Raw genomic sequence first — 16,024 nt, 5'->3', positions numbered from 1 at the left:
GTTGTGTTATCCATGTAATTGGTTGTTTTGGGAAAAAGCAGAGATCGGGTCTATTTTGTGTCTGGCCATTTATCTCTAATTTATTAAGGTTTTTGAGACTGGAAATAAAATTCCATTTAATATGTGAAGTAGGATTTACCTTTTAAATGCAAATATTTCAGCCCAATGCATGATTCAACACTGGACATTGAGAAGCTGCTTATAGTGGTATATTCCAAACTGATTTCCTTGATTGAAAGCAAAAACACTATATTACAGATATTCTCAGAATCTATTTCATTACTAGATAAACTCAAGGACTGTATTTTCTTAGTGCCAGATAGGGGAAGGCGCAATAGTATTTCCTGGCTGAGCCCTAGTTCAAAAGTTGTCAGGTTCTGGAGACAAGACAGTGCACCTTCTTCTATATGTGTTATTTGATAACTCAATGATAACTTAATGATTGTTAGGTTATTCAAAACAGAGGTCATGCTTTCGTTGGTGTTTTAAGATCGAACAGTTTGATTGGTTTAGCGATTGTATCGCTGGTGCCTCTACATATAGCTCTGTAAGTGACTTTATATTCATTACTCTGCATAGTATCTCGGACAAATCATCTACACAGGGTTCAGTAATGGAAACACTTTGTAACTGAGGTATGCCATGGAAAACATCTGGTTTCCGCTCAGGTTATGGATGTGTCACTGCAACCTTAAAGGTCTTCAATGATGTCACCATTTCCCTTGATTATAAGCAATATTGTGCCTCTATTGTTATTTGTTATTGACTTGGCCAAAGCTTTTGATACGGTAGACAATTCCATTCATGTGGGCCGGCTAAGGAGTATTGGTGTCTCTGAGGGGTCTTTGGCCTGGTTTGCTAACTACCTCTCTCAAAAAGTGCAGTGCATAAAGTCAGAAAATCTGCTGTCTCAGCCACTGCCTGTCACCAAGGGAATAACCCAAGGCTCAATCCTAGGCCCCACACTCTTAATCTACATCAACAACATAGCTCAGGCAGTAGGAAGCTCGCTCATCCATTTATATGCAGATGATACAGTCGTATACTCAGCTGGCCCCTCCCCGGATTTTATGTTAAATGCTCTACATCAAAGTGTCCAACAAGCTTTCTCTACCCTTAACCTTGTTCTGAACAACTCCAAAACAAAGGTCATGTGGTTTGGTAAGAAGAATGCCCCTCTCCCCACAGGTGTGATTACTACCTCTGAGGGTTTAGAGCTTGAGGTAGTCACCTCATACAAGTACTTGGGAGTATGGCTAGACGGTACAATGTCCTCCTCTCAGCACATATGACAAATCTGGAGCTCTTAGACATTACACAAAATAAGATGGACAGATGCATGCAAACATGTTTACTGGTTTACATAGTTTGGCATGGTTAGACCTGAGGGACAATCCACTGATTCACACTATTGAGGCAATGTCTTTCACACACCTCATGTGTCTCTGGGGGACTTGAACTTTCCACCTACAGAACCTGTGTTCAAGCTGAATCTGACACTCATATTTGGCGACATTCTGAGGCAGCGGACTCATCTGTACATTAGTTCGGGTATGAGGCCAATGCAGTTGATAATTGGCAGTAATGTCACGTCCAAACACAATCTGAGTCTCCAGCTCAAAGGCCAGACCGTGTCATTTGAGGACTGTGACAGACCTTTCTTTGAGTCTGTCATTTATCCTTAACGCTGAAGAATTCCTTTGTGGATCTGAATTCATGGGAAAGTACTTCAGATCATTGGAAACACTTGAGTACAGGTCTAAGCTTTCAGCTAAAAGTGGTTGATTTAACATCAAGCAGCTGATTCCCCTAAAAACTGACTAAATACAGATAGATCTTTCAATACAGCGTACTGCCTACATTTTTCACAACCTGACCAAACTGAATGTTCTGAAACTTTCAAACTGCAGGATTGACTCGAGGGAAGTTTAACAAAATACTTTATATCTTTGAAAACATCGTATTTGCATATCGAGAACATTTATAATATATTCTAGCTTTACTGAACCTCTCTCTAGCCTTCATTTAATACACTACAAATGTTTTGCAGTTGTGACAATGCTTGGCTCATTGCTCGGGCAAAGGGGTACAGGCAGGTTGAAGTGATCATGCTTAAATCATGATCATAATTAAGCTTTGGAAGACTTGATATGCTTGTTAGACAAACCTAACTTTGTCAAGTACACAGAAGCCAACTGCACAACAGAGGTGGGCTTTGTGTTGCTGCGACTACCCTGGGAGTCCTGTTCTTCATGCTGGTGGTTTTCATCCATAACCTGGCTGGCCTCTAGCTCCTCCCCTTCTACCACATCACCGCTGGCTGTTGGCCATGCTATCCAACACCAGTGGGCACTACCACTATGACGCATTTGTCTCCTACAGCGGGAAGGACGAGCACTAGGTGGTGGAGGAGCTTCTGCCCAACCTGGAACAAAGGGGTCCTCCTTCCCTGTGCTTCTGTCTACACAGTACAGTCGTGGCCAAAAGTTTTGAGAATGACACAAATATTAATTTTCACAAAGTCTGCTGCCTCAGTTTGTATGATGGCAATTTGCATATACTCCAGAATGTTATGAAGTGATCAGATGAATTGCAATTAATTGCAAAGTCCCTCTTTGCCATGCAAATGAACTGAATCCCAAAAAATCATTTCCACTGCATTTCAGCCCTGCCACAAAAGGACCAGCTGACATCATGTCAGTGATTCTCTCGTTAACACAGGTATGAGTGTTGACGAGGACAAGGCTGGAGATCACTCTGACATGCTGATTGAGTTCGAATAACAGACTGGAAGCTTCAAAAGGAGGGTGGTGCTTGGAATCATTGTTCTTCCTCTGTCAATCATTATTAACTGCAAGGAAACACGTGCCGTCATCATTGCTTTGCACAAAAAGGGCTTCACAGGCAAGGATATTGCTGCCAGTAAGATTGCACCTAAATCAACCATTTATCGGATCATCAAGAACTTCAAGGAGAGCGGTTCAATTGTTGTGAAGAAGGCTTCAGGGCACCCAAGAAAGTCCAGCAAGCGCCAGGACCGTCTCCTAAAGTTGATTCAGCTGCGGGATCGGGGCACCACCAGTACAGAGCTTGCTCAGGAATGGCAGCAGGCAGGTGTGAGTGCATCTGCACGCACAGTGAGGCGAAGACCTTTGGAGGATGGCCTGGTGTCAAGAAGGGCAGCAAAGAAGCCACTTCTCTCCAGGAAAAACATCAGGGACAGACTGATATTCTGCAAAAGGTACAGGGATTGGACTGCTGAGGACTGGAGTAAAGTCATTTTCTCTGATGAATCCTCTTTCCGATTGTTTGGGGAATCCGGAAAAAAGCTTGTCCGGAGAAGACAAGGTGAGCGCTACCATCAGTCCTGTGTCATGTCAACAGTATGAGACCATGAGACCATTCATGTGTGGGGTTGCTTCTCAGCCAAGGGAGTGGGCTCACTCACAATTGTGCCTAAGAACACAGCCATGAATAAAGAATGGTACGAACACATCCTCCGAGAGCAACTTCTCCCAACCATCCAGGAACAGTTTATTGACTAACAATGCCTTTTCTAGCATGATGGAGCACCTTGCCATAAGGCAAAAGTGATAACTAAGTGGCTCGGGGAACAAAACATCGATATTTTGGGTCCATGGCCAGGAAACTCCCCAGACCTTAATCCCATTGAGAACTTGTGGCCAATCCTCAAGAGGCGGGTGGACAAACAAGAATCTACAAATTCTGACAAACTCCAAGTATTGATTATGCAAGAATGGGCTGCCATCAGTCAGGATGTGGCCCAGAAGTTAATTGACAGCATGCCAGGGCAGATTGCAGAGGTCTTGAAAAAGAAGGGTCAACACTGCAAATATTGACTCTTTGCATCAACTTCATGTAATTGTCAATAAAAGCCTTTGACACTTATGAAATGCTTGTAATTATACTTCAGTATTCCATAGTAACATCTGACAAAAATATCAAGACACTGAAGCAGCAAACTTTGTGGAAATTAATATTTGTGTCATTCTCAAAACTTTTGGCCACGACTGTAGACTTCCAGATGGGGAAGGACATTGTGGAGAACATCACAGAGCCTCTACCGGAGCCACCACACCCTCTGCCTGGTCAGTCGCCACTACCTGCGCAGTAACTGGTGTTCCCTGGAGATTCAGGTGGAGCAAAGGGACATCCTTCTCCTGATCTTCCTGGAGAAAATCACCAGCCTGTCTGCCCACCACAGGCTGGCTGGCCTGGTGAAGACCAGGACCTACCTGGACTGGCACCAGGACCCCCATCAGCACCAGGCATTCTGTGCAGAGGTTAATGTAGGACCTTGTGTTAATGCTGATATAAGGTTGGCAGATATATTGAGGACTTTTAACCAGTTTTTCCAATACACATATGCATCATTGTTGCTAAGAGCAACTGAAATAGGCTCTCAGAACTCTGTGGTTTTGATCCCTTTCTGTTTGACAGTATATCAAGTTGAGAACAACCTGTCCATCTGCTGTGAGTGACAATACATTAATGTTCATACAATGAAGCAGTTATTTTCATTTCAACATAAATCAAGAGAGGTTTGTACGGAGGTTTCTAATTGAGGCAGGTGTTAAGAGCATTGGGCCAGTTACCAAAAGTGCGCTGGTTCAAATCCCTGAGCAGGCAAGGTGGAAAAATCTGCCGTTCTACCCCCAACAACTGCTCCCTGGGTGCCGATGATGTCGAATAAGGCAGCCCCGCGCACCTCCCTGATTCAGTGGTTGGGTTAACTGCGGAGGGCACATTTCAGTTGAATAACTGACTAGGTATCCCTGCTGATTGTTTACCTTGCATTTTGGCCTGTAGAGTATATGGTTTATCACACCCCCTTTCCATCCAATCGGGTGAATTCTAGGCAATATATGTGAATCGGAAGGAACCCAGTTTTAATGTATTATTTATGCCCTTGAAAAAAGGGAATCTAGCTGAAATATTGGAAACCTGCCATTTTCTGTTTATGATTTGTCTTAAAGAAAAGTTTACATTTATTTGTAGGTAATGTATTAGCAGTTTTCCTGTAAATGCCAAATATAATTTGATAAAAAAGTGAATACTGCACACAGACTGTATGGGTTTGCATAGGTTTAATACCACGTTTCTAAAACATTTTAATAATAGGCTACTTTAAGAAAAACTTAAGGCAAGCGACTGATGTAGGTCTAGAAAACATCAGTGCAAAAATTGTAACTTGATGTCAGAGATGAAACACATGCAACCAAGAAAACCTTGTGTGGAAAGCTTGAGAACCCCTTTTATCCCATAGGCCAGGGTTTTGGAGTCTTAGAAACCTATGAAGGCAAAAATGTCATCAATGTTAGTCTCGTTCAGATCCAAGGGTTTCTGAGCTGGAGTGTCTCTACTTTGGTTGCTAAGCTCATTGCTAAGGGACTGGTCATCAGTCATCGTGGCCACATCCCCCGGTGTGCCTGGTAAAATACTCCTGTTTCTCTTTTGTCTTAGTGACCGTTTTCTGTTGACACAGAATGCACTTGTGATTGGTTCAAATGCAGTCCTGAATGGCTGAAAGCAAATTTTAGGGTGAGCCCTCCTCCACAGTGTCTTCAGCGACTGACAGGTCCTGGGTACCGCCCCTCTGAGTGACAGGGCCCAGCAAACCTCCCGTTTGTAGCGCGTTAGTTTCCCTTGTACACTGGGGAGACCAAGAACAAACAACACATAGGTTCCCCATCATTAATATGACTGGAAGTTTTAGTTTGGACACGGTGTGCAAAGATGTCCCATTGTGATAGTCTGATAGATGCGATAGACCATATTATTAAAAGCCCAGTTAAAACAGAGTCCCTGTACCTGCAGCCCTCTGACTCCAGGCGTTTCATCCTCTGGCACTTCAGGTTCAGGAACGTCAGACGCCCCTTCTCCTGACGCAGCTTCCTGCATTCACACCATCGCATCACTTCCTCCAGGTGGGTGGCCATGTTGCTGAAAGTGGTGGCTGTTTTCAGTTGCTTCAGAAACGTCCTCTTCTGACCAATCACAGCAGCATCCAGTAATGAAGGCTGCTCTTGTTCTGTTGACACCTGCAGAGTTCAAATGACAATCTAGTATAAGTAACACTCATCAAATAACTAACTCAAATGAAAAGTAGTGGACTAAAAGGTGTAATCTGTATAATATTCTGACATAAAAACAACCACACATACCTCTGTGATACCACCATGGGTTCGTTTCAGCAAGTGCTTCATATCAAATCCAGAGATGGCACCTGTTATAAGAAATGATATGACTGTTATATTATATGTTCAAATGTAGACAACAGAACATAGGCTATGCCAGGAGAGCTACAAAAAAAATAGATCAATCTATCAAATGTATTTTATAAAGTCCTTTTTACATCAGCAGCTGTCACAAAGTCCTTTATAAATACCCAGCCTGAAACCCCAAAAAGCAAAGAATGCAGAGGCCGATGACACTAACCTGTATCACCAGTTCTCTGGAGTAAGACTGCAGTTCCCAGATCCACTTTGCTGCTCTTCCTATTGGAGGGACCACCCAGAGCATGCTTCCTACTCTCCTCTCCCTCCTCTCTGAACAGTCTGTTGAGCACAGAGGAACTGGAGGCTCCTATCCCTCCAAGGCCCTTAGGAGCCCGGGAATGCTGCATCTTCAATAAGGAAGAGTCAGAGGGCCCGAGGAACTCTGCCATCCCTGCAGGCAGGGTGAAGTCTATGAGGAAGGCCATAGCCTGAGCCTGGGACACCTCCTTCAGGAGCTCCAGGAGGTGCTGATAGAGAGGGGCCAGGCTACCCAGGATGCCCCGGAAAAACACCCTAAGGAGCAGAAAGATACAGCACCCCTAACCAGAGTCACTTCCACTTACAGAGTCACTTACATTTGTCTTAAGATAGCTAGATGAGACAACCACATATCAAAGTCATAGTAAGTCAGCGCTAGTAAGAAGGGACAGGTTTGAGTGAAAAGCAGTACATCAGACATGACCCTGAAAGAGCCATAGGACTCACCACAGTCGGCTAAGCATGCTGGTGAGCACCACGTTCAACATAATGAATTCCTTTGATTGGAGGTGCTTCCCCGCTAGTCTGGAGAGGAGATTGGTCAAGGCAATCATACACACCATGCTCATGTATGCATGTCTACACTGAGAACATTGTTGCGTTCCAGGTGGTCTTTTTTTGTTGTTGCAGTCATGCTGCACATTACAGAAGATTGTCATGTTACATACCCCGTCATCACTTTTGTCTCGAGACGTCTTCATTCATATTGGTCTTAAGTCATCTCTGGATATGTCTCAAGATGCCTTAAGACATGTTGATGGCTGAGTAGGTATTACTGTGGTTCCTGACAAGTTAAACACTTCTCCAGGCGTTGAGAGACTAACAATACGCAACTGCAAAAAAGATGACCTGGAACGCCAGCAGTCATTTATATAGTAATAATCATACACTGGATTTAGAGCGCCTTTCAAAAAAAAGGAAAAAAGACACTTAGGCAAAAAAGAGAGGTAAAAAAAACAAGGACACAGACAGATAACAGCTGAAGTCTCCCAGAGGAGAGAGAGAAGGATACATGAAGGCTCTGGTGCAATGATTGAGCAGACATGTCATCAGTCTGGCAGCTCCCAACACCTTGAGACCAAGCCATTCCAGCATGGGCTGACTGGGGACATCACACTGACCTGTCTCCATAGCCAGCTGGCTGCAAACACAGATATACACACATCAAGATGACACAGTTAGCCAATACACCGTAGACTATCAAATAAACATAGACCCAAAAACAAGTTATATGGATCTTGATGCCCGATAGTGTGCTGTGTCTGCGTGATTAGATGCAGCTAAGTAGTGCAACAAGGGCATGTAAATTCCCTGGCACAAAACAATTTGCTAATAGCTAAATGCAGAGGAATTCTAGCTAGTTAGTACCTTTGCACTTTCTTTGGACATAGCTCCTTCAGGTCCAGAAGAGCAGCATCCAGCTTCATTTCCTTCAACCGGTTTATGCATTGCTCAACCTGCAGGGGTTTTCAAAACTCAGTCAATAACCCTCTACATCAGGGGTGTCAAACTCATTTTGCCCTGGGGGTAGGGTTGCCATGCCCATTATACTATGAAATAACACATATTGAATCATGTAGTAACCAAAAAAAGTGTAAACAAATCAGAATATATTTTAGATTTGAGATTCTTCAAAGTAGCCACCCTTTGCCTTGATGACAGCTTTGCACACTCTTGGCATTCTCTCAACCAGCTTCACCTGGAATGCTTTTCCAACAGTCTTGAAGGAGTTCCCACATATGCTGAGCACTTGTTGGCTGCTTTTCCTTCACTCTGCGGTCCAACACATCCCAAACCATCTCAATTGGGTTGAGGTCGGGTGATTGTGGAGGCCAGGTCATCTGAAGCAGCAATCCATCACTCTTCTTCTTGGTCAAATAGCCCTTACACAGCATGGAGGTGTGTTTAATAAACATTGTGCCTAATACGTTACATAGTGCACCGCATATTACGCATGGCAGAAAAATATCAAACAAAACTGATTTAAGATGTCTTTGGTACTCGTGATACAAGGCAGTATTCAAAGTCCATCCATGTCTGAGGACATCAGGAGATGAAGTGGAAACCAGCCACTAGGGACAACACTGAGGTTTCGGTTTTGCTAGGGTGTTGTGTACGGGGATGGTGGATGGGTGTAAGCATCTGCCACCGATTCCAAAGGGTGCAAGTTCAAATCCAGCAACATAACGTTGATTTTGATATTCTTGTTTTAAGCCTATCCCAAACCTTAACATTTACCTTAATGCCTAACCTTGAGAATTTGGAGTTAATGCCTAAATTTAACCTTAAAAGACTTTGAAATTTGCTGTTTGAGAAACATGGATGTTTAATTCTGACCTGAGACTGTGAGGGCTGGTAGCAACTACTACCAGAGCGAAGGCCTATGCTTTCACTTCTCAGAATTAGAAGTGTGTGGGCACGGTATGAATATTGTAAATAAAGGATTTATATGCCCCATGTGGGATTAGAACTTACAACAATTGAACTATGAGCCAACTGTTTTAGCAGACCGCGCCACCAATCAGTCATAACGGTTGAAGGAAAAGAAATACAAGTTGACATCTACTAGTTACAATGGATAGAGCTACAAATATAAAAGGTATAATCCACATTGCCTACACGTTTTCTTTCTTCTTAAAAGCAATATAGATGTGTATGAAACGATAAGCAAAAACGTTAAATTTGGTCAGATGCGGAAATGTGCCTTACTGCCTTTTTAAGTCTGTGTAATGCCAGTAGTCTAGTCAAGACCATTGTCAAATAAGGCGTGCTGTCACCAGCTTTTATAGCTAGCCTCGAGGTGGTACCACTCAGCACATCTAGAAGAGAGTGTATTTCATACTGAACCCCTCCCTTGAGGTGGTACCACCCAGCACATCTAGAAGAGAGTGTATTTCATATCGAACCCCTCCCTTGAGGTGGTACCACTCAGCACATCTAGAAGAGAGTGTATTTCATACTGAACCCCTCCCTTGAGGTGGTACCACCCAGCACATCTAGAAGAGAGTGTATTTCATATCGAACCCCTCCCTTGAGGTGGTACCACCCAGCACATCTAGAAGAGAGTGTATTTCATACTGAACCCCTCCCTTGAGGTGGTACCACTCAGCACATCTAGAAGAGAGTGTATTTCATACTGAACCCCTCCCTTGAGGTGGTACCACCCAGCACATCTAGAAGAGAGTGTATTTCATACTGAACCCCTCCCTTGAGGTGGTACCACCCAGCACATCTAGAAGAGAGTGTATTTCATACTGAACCCCTCCCTTGAGGTGGTACCACCCAGCACATCTAGAAGAGAGTGTATTTCATATCGAACCCCTCCCTTGAGGTGGTACCACCCAGCACATCTAGAAGAGAGTGTATTTCATATCGAACCCCTCCCTTGAGGTGGTACCACCCAGCACATCTAGAAGAGAGTGTATTTCATACTGAACCCCTCCCTTGAGGTGGTACCACCCAGCACATCTAGAAGAGAGTGTATTTCATATCGAACCCCTCCCTTGAGGTGGTACCACCCAGCACATCTAGAAGAGAGTGCGTTTCATATCGAACCCCTCCCTTGAGGTGGTACCACCCAGCACATCTAGAAGAGAGTGTATTTCATACTGAACCCCTCCCTTGAGGTGGTACCACTCAGCACATCTAGAAGAGAGTGTATTTCATACTGAACCCCTCCCTTGAGGTGGTACCACTCAGCACATCTAGAAGAGAGTGTATTTCATACTGAACCCCTCCCTTGAGGTGGTACCACCCAGCACATCTAGAAGAGAGTGTATTTCATACTGAACCCCTCCCTTGAGGTGGTACCACCCAGCACATCTAGAAGAGAGTGTATTTCATACTGAACCCCTCCCTTGAGGTGGTACCACCCAGCACATCTAGAAGAGAGTGTATTTCATACTGAACCCCTCCCTTGAGGTGGTACCACTCAGCACATCTAGAAGAGAGTGTATTTCATATCGAACCCCTCCCTCGAGATGACATCGAGGCCTATACATCACTATTTCAATGGTAGAGCTGAACCGCCAGGTTAAAAAAAGGCTAGATTTTACTACTAAAAGACCAAAATATATCACTTCTGCAACAAACTGTTATAAAACCAGAATTTACTTGTTTCACTGTAACTCAAATCAAAAACTCAAATATGGTTTTCATGGAAGTTACTCTTCAATTGGTGATACTCAATTCCCAACGTGGAAGTCAACACAAGTCTAAACGTCCACGTTTAGTTGCAGGGGGTTTGATTGAATTTAGAAAATGCTCCATTATTAAATATATTTTTTCACCCTGAAGTAATCCAACAATGTGCACACCACAATCTTGTCTATTTCAAATCTGATCTCATTGAAAATTCTATGTGCTATGCTTAACATTACATAATGTTACCTAATAAAGCCTATCAGCTGGAACAGTAGCCTAGTAATAATGGTCTGAATAGGTAATATTGTTAATAACTATAATCATAATAGGCTACAACGTAGTTACTTAGTTGGTAAAAATAACAGCAAATGGTCAGGTAATGCAGGCCTTTTTCTTGATCCTCACCTGTTTGAGAATCCTGAAAGTCTTGTGTTGCCTGAGGCTGTTATTGAGAACATAGAGAAGCTCGTACAGGACACGGATCTCAGTCTGCAGGACTTGACTGCCAAGCAACTTGAGCACTTTCTCATTTTCCTCCAGGACACGTTTTATGTATGTACCTAGATACAATGATACAATACACAGCACACGCATGAAATAAGCAGTAAAAAAAACACCGCACAATTGTGATGTAAATAACGTTCATCTAGTTAGCCTAACTTGTACAGAGCAAGAGCAATTTTCTCTGGCATCAGTCAGAACACTCCCCACGTGTGTACCGTAGCTTGCTGTAGTCTGCAGCGGGGCTAGTTTCCGTGAGCTAATGTGGCTATTATTACACAGCGAAAGGACGCTCCAAAAAGTTTATGCAGAAATGTGATAAACTACATACCTGTTGAGAGGCCGAATGGTATATGGACAGTTGAAACCGCACTTGGAAAGGGAATGTTTACTTTATTCCACGGTTCTTCAGCCATGCTCACGTCCATTTCATCTCAAACCAAGGAAGTGAAAGCTACCCAATTAGAATCAAGGAAATATTAACGTCATCGCCAGGCTTTAAAGGTACAATTGCACCTCGGCACACGCTGTTTATTAAGAGAAGAAACCAGCAGGCTATTATTTATTGCCAATCTATGTAAATACCTTAACCAAAATAAACGAAATACTATCTCTGGTATTACAAAAGTATAGATTTAATCCACATCATAAATACACCAACATAAACACATGAATTCATCAAACCAAATGACAAAATTATACAGAATGTGTGGAGCTAAAAAAAAAACTACTTGAACATTGAAAGAGTCAGGAAGGTTCAAGTATGTTCCAAAATCCACGACACGACATGCGAGTTGACTTCATCCAGCACAGACTCCTCAGCCCTTCCCTTCACTGTAAGCCCATGGCTACCTCCTTCAATCCAGTGAACAGTCACTGGAGACTTCATCTCCTTTAACACATCATCTAGAAGGATCTGGACAAAGGAAAAATCATCCGTGCAAAACAAAATTGGGACCAGAAAATAATGTTTCTTCCAGCCCATCAGTTTGAAATAATAAAATAACATACACAATCAAAAGCGAGATGCATGTGCAAACGTGAACAGTTTCATTACAAGGGAGAATCAGTTTGTGTAATCAGTTTGAAGTGAAACACATGCATCATCAAAAATAGACATGTGCATGTGCAAACTTTAATGGTTTCTGTGAATGATCACATTCCTCCGATCTGCTGATGTTTATGCATTGACCAAAAGACACCCATCACCATTCTCACCTTCTCACACATGTTGTCTGCAGTACCAGACAGAAACAGTACAGGCACCTTCTTGGGCAGCGCCCTGAGGTCCTCACTCCGCTGTCGATGGGTGTGTGTCAGTCCTGGAGGGTGTAGGGGAAAGGACAGACAGACCAGTCCCTGCAATGCATCCTCTGACCCACCACTGAGCTGCCTGGCCAGGGCAGAGGCAGCACGAGACCCCATAGAACGGCCTGAAGTGGAGGGTACACAGTGAGTAAGTACACAGTGAATATTTTATCTGTCTTGGAAGTGATTGCTTAAGAAGAACTAGTTTATGGATCAATTAACAATGCTCAATACTCATGGCCCCAGTAACCACCAATAGTCAGAATATGTCCCTGGTGAGGGGTTTTCAGTAGCTTCCACAGCCACAAAGTCAAAATCGGCTACAAAAAAAGTGCTTTTTGGAAAATAAATATACAATATAAATATACAGTTAGGCATAAGGTTAGCAGTGTGGTTAAGGTTAGGTTTAAAATACAATTTTAGTAAGATACATTTTAGAAATGGCCGTGATTTATGACTGCGGGTATAGAACAATTAAGCAATAAGGCCCGAGGTGTGATATAGCCAATATACCACGGCTAAGAGCTGTTCTTAAGCACAACGCAGAGTGCCTGGACACAGCCCTTAACCGTGGTATATTGGTCATTTATCACAAACCCTGAGGAAACTTATTGCTAAACTGGTTACCAATGTAAGTAGAGCAGTAAGACTAAATGTTTTGTCATACCCGTGGTATACGGTCTTATAAACTGGGTGGTTCGAGCCCTGAATGCTGATTGGCTAACAGCCATGGTATATCAGACCGTATACCACGGGTATGACAAAACTTATTTTTACAGCTTTAATTACATTGGTAACCAGTTTATAATAGCAATAAGGCACATCGGGGGATTGTAATATATGGCCAATATACCACGGCTAAGGGCTGTGTCCAGGCACTCTGCGATGCATCGTCCCTAAGAACAGTGTTTAGCTGTGGTAAATTGGCCATATAGCACACCTCCTCAGGCCTTATTGCTCAAATATACCATGGCCTTCAGCCAAACAGATTTCAGGTCTCAAACCACCCAGTTTATAATAATGAATATATACCTGGATTGCAGATGCTATGTATTGGCCAATGAGTGATCTAGTGTATATAAACTCAGCAAAAAAAGAAATGTCCCTTTTTCAGGACCCTATCTTTCAAAGATAATTCGTAAAAATCTAAATAACTTCACAGATCTTCATTGTAAAGGGTTTAAACACTGTTTCCCATGCTTGCTCAATGAACCATAAACAATTTATGAACATGCACCTGTGGAACGGTCGTTAAGACACTAACAGCTTACAGACGGTAGGCAATTAAGGTCACAGTTATGAAAACTTAGGACACTAAAGAGGCCTTTCTACTGACTGAAAAACACCAAAAGAAAGATGCCCAGGGTCCCTTCTCATCTGCGTGAACGTGCCTTAGGTATGCTGCAAGGAGGCATGAGGACTGCAGATGTGGCCATGGCAATAAATTGCAATGTCCGTACTGTGAGACACCTACGACAGCGCTACAGGGAGACAGGATGGACAGCTGATCGTCCTCGCAGTGGCAGACCACGTGTAACAACACCTGCACAGGATCGGTACAGCCGAACATCACACCTGCTGGACAGGTACAGGATGGCAACAACAACAGCCTGACTTACACCAGGAACGCACAATCCCTCCATTAGTGCTCAGACTGTCCGCAATAGGCTGAGAGAGGCTGGACTGAGGGCTTGTAGGCCTGTTGTAAGGCAGGTCCTCACCAGACATCACCGGCAACAACGTCAGCTATGGGCACAAACCCACCATCGCTGGACCAGACAGGACTGGTAAAAAGTGCTCTTCACTGACGAGTTGCGGTTTTGTCTCACCAGGGGTGATGGTCGGATTTGCGTTTATCATCGAAGGAATGAGCGTTACACCGAGGCCTGTACTCTGGAGCGGGATCAATTTGTAGGTGGAGGGTCTGTCATGGTCTGGGGCAGTGTGTCACAGCATCATCAGACTGAGCTTGTTGTCATTGCAGGCAATCTCAACACTGTGTGTTACAGGGAAGACATCCTCCTCCCTCATATGGTACCCTTCCTGCAGGCTCATCCTGACACGACCCTCCAGCATGACAATGCCACCAGCCATACTGGTCGTTCTGTGTGTGATTGCGTGTGATTTCCTGCAAGACAGGAATGTCAGTGTTCTGCCGTGGCCAGCGAAGAGCCCGGATGTCAATCCTGTCAAGCACATCTGGGACCAGTTGGATCGGAGGGTAAGGGCTAGGGCCATTCCCCCCAGAAATGTCCGGGAACTTGCAGGTGCCTTGGTGGAAGAGTGGGGTAACATCTCACAGCAAGAACTGGCTAATCTGGTCCGGTCCATGAGTAGGAGATGCACTGCAGTACTTAATGCAGCTGGTGGCCACACCAGATACTGACTGTTACTTGATTTTGACCCCCCCTTTGTTCAGGGACACATTATTCCATTTCTGATAGTCACATGTCTGTGGAACTTGTTCAGTTTGTCTTAGTTGTTGAATCTTATGTTCATACAAATATTTACGCATGTTAAGTTTGCTGAAAATAAACGCAGTTGACAGTGAGAGGACGTTTCTTGTTTTGCTGAGTTTATAAATCATTGGTATATAAGCTAATAAGGACCCCGGTGAGGGCCACTGTATGGGCAAGGGGTTGGAGATACAGTAGAGAGCTATGTGCAGATAAACATTGAGCAAGGATCTTTCAGAATGATGCAATTGCATTGGTTTGTTATGTAAGCATAAACCCCAAGCATGGCTCATCATCACTGGGAAATACATAAGGCCAATTAGATTTAATTGAGGTTATAAAATAGTTTTGATTGCTTACCACCAAGAAATATGTTTCTTATTGTGAATTTCTCAAGATTTTTCAAGTATTCCTGCAAAATCAAATAGAATATTTTCATAAATGGCACACTTGCATTCAGTGAATTAACTAGAGTAGATCTTCATAGCCAACTAAAGGCTTTTTATGACTTGGTATTCTTTCTTCACGTCTATGGAACGAAACATGCACAAATCTGTATTTCGAAAATAATTCTTACCCAAACGGCATGGTAAGCCTTCACTCTGTAAACCAGGTTTAAACCTTTACATGTGAAGCGAAGACATAGCAGGCCATTCGATGAAAGTGCATGAGCAAGAGAAACCAAATGCTTGAAGTTCATGTCCCCACCAGCCCCGTGCGTCAGGATAACAGCAGTCTGCACATCACTGGCATTGGCCGGGATACTCAACACAGCAACTAGATGTTTTGCCCCAAAAGGTATTGTCATGCTGTCCTGCAAAGTAATTCGAGTTAGTGAGTCATTTAAACTTGACCAGGTAACCTATCCGATACTTGTATCAATAGTGAACAAACATTTTACCTCTTGAATCGTTTCCATGCTTTCATTTGTTTATCCCGCACAGCTTATTCTAATCACATGACTTCTCAACTTCATTGTAAACTATTCATAAGACGCCATCTAGTGTACTGGAGTCGATGGTACCACACAATTACAATTGAGGATTTGGGAGAATTTAT

At 43.4% G+C, this 16,024-nt stretch overlaps 2 protein-coding genes and 1 pseudogene across 2 annotated transcripts; 1 reads left to right on the top strand and 2 right to left on the bottom strand.

Annotated features, from left to right (window-relative positions):
• Positions 1–1,335: 1,335 nt before the first annotated feature.
• Positions 1,336–4,502, top strand: LOC139539222 (uncharacterized; annotated as a pseudogene).
• Positions 4,503–5,089: 587 nt separating this feature from the next.
• nepro (nucleolus and neural progenitor protein) lies at positions 5,090–11,684 on the bottom strand. The gene is made up of 9 exons (XM_071340651.1): positions 11,533–11,684; positions 11,106–11,260; positions 7,926–8,014; positions 7,570–7,698; positions 7,005–7,082; positions 6,460–6,812; positions 6,186–6,247; positions 5,833–6,062; positions 5,090–5,674 (listed from the first exon to the last, which is right to left on the bottom strand). The coding sequence occupies exons 1-9, from the start codon at positions 11,627–11,629 to the stop codon at positions 5,305–5,307; spliced, it is 1,563 nt and encodes a 520-aa protein (XP_071196752.1). The 5' UTR covers positions 11,630–11,684; the 3' UTR covers positions 5,090–5,304.
• A 131-nt stretch (positions 11,685–11,815) lies between these two features.
• On the bottom strand, positions 11,816–15,991 carry tex30 (testis expressed 30). Its single transcript, XM_071340653.1, has 5 exons — positions 15,867–15,991; positions 15,543–15,779; positions 15,326–15,377; positions 12,420–12,634; positions 11,816–12,117 (listed from the first exon to the last, which is right to left on the bottom strand). Exons 1-5 carry the CDS (start codon positions 15,882–15,884, stop codon positions 11,959–11,961), a joined length of 681 nt encoding a protein of 226 aa, XP_071196754.1. The 5' UTR covers positions 15,885–15,991; the 3' UTR covers positions 11,816–11,958.
• Between the last annotated feature and the right edge of the window lie 33 nt (positions 15,992–16,024).

This window comes from Salvelinus alpinus, chromosome 14 (assembly GCF_045679555.1).
Source record: "Salvelinus alpinus chromosome 14, SLU_Salpinus.1, whole genome shotgun sequence".
Taxonomy (NCBI): domain Eukaryota; kingdom Metazoa; phylum Chordata; class Actinopteri; order Salmoniformes; family Salmonidae; genus Salvelinus; species Salvelinus alpinus.
This window is presented reverse-complemented; position numbering and strand designations above follow the sequence as displayed.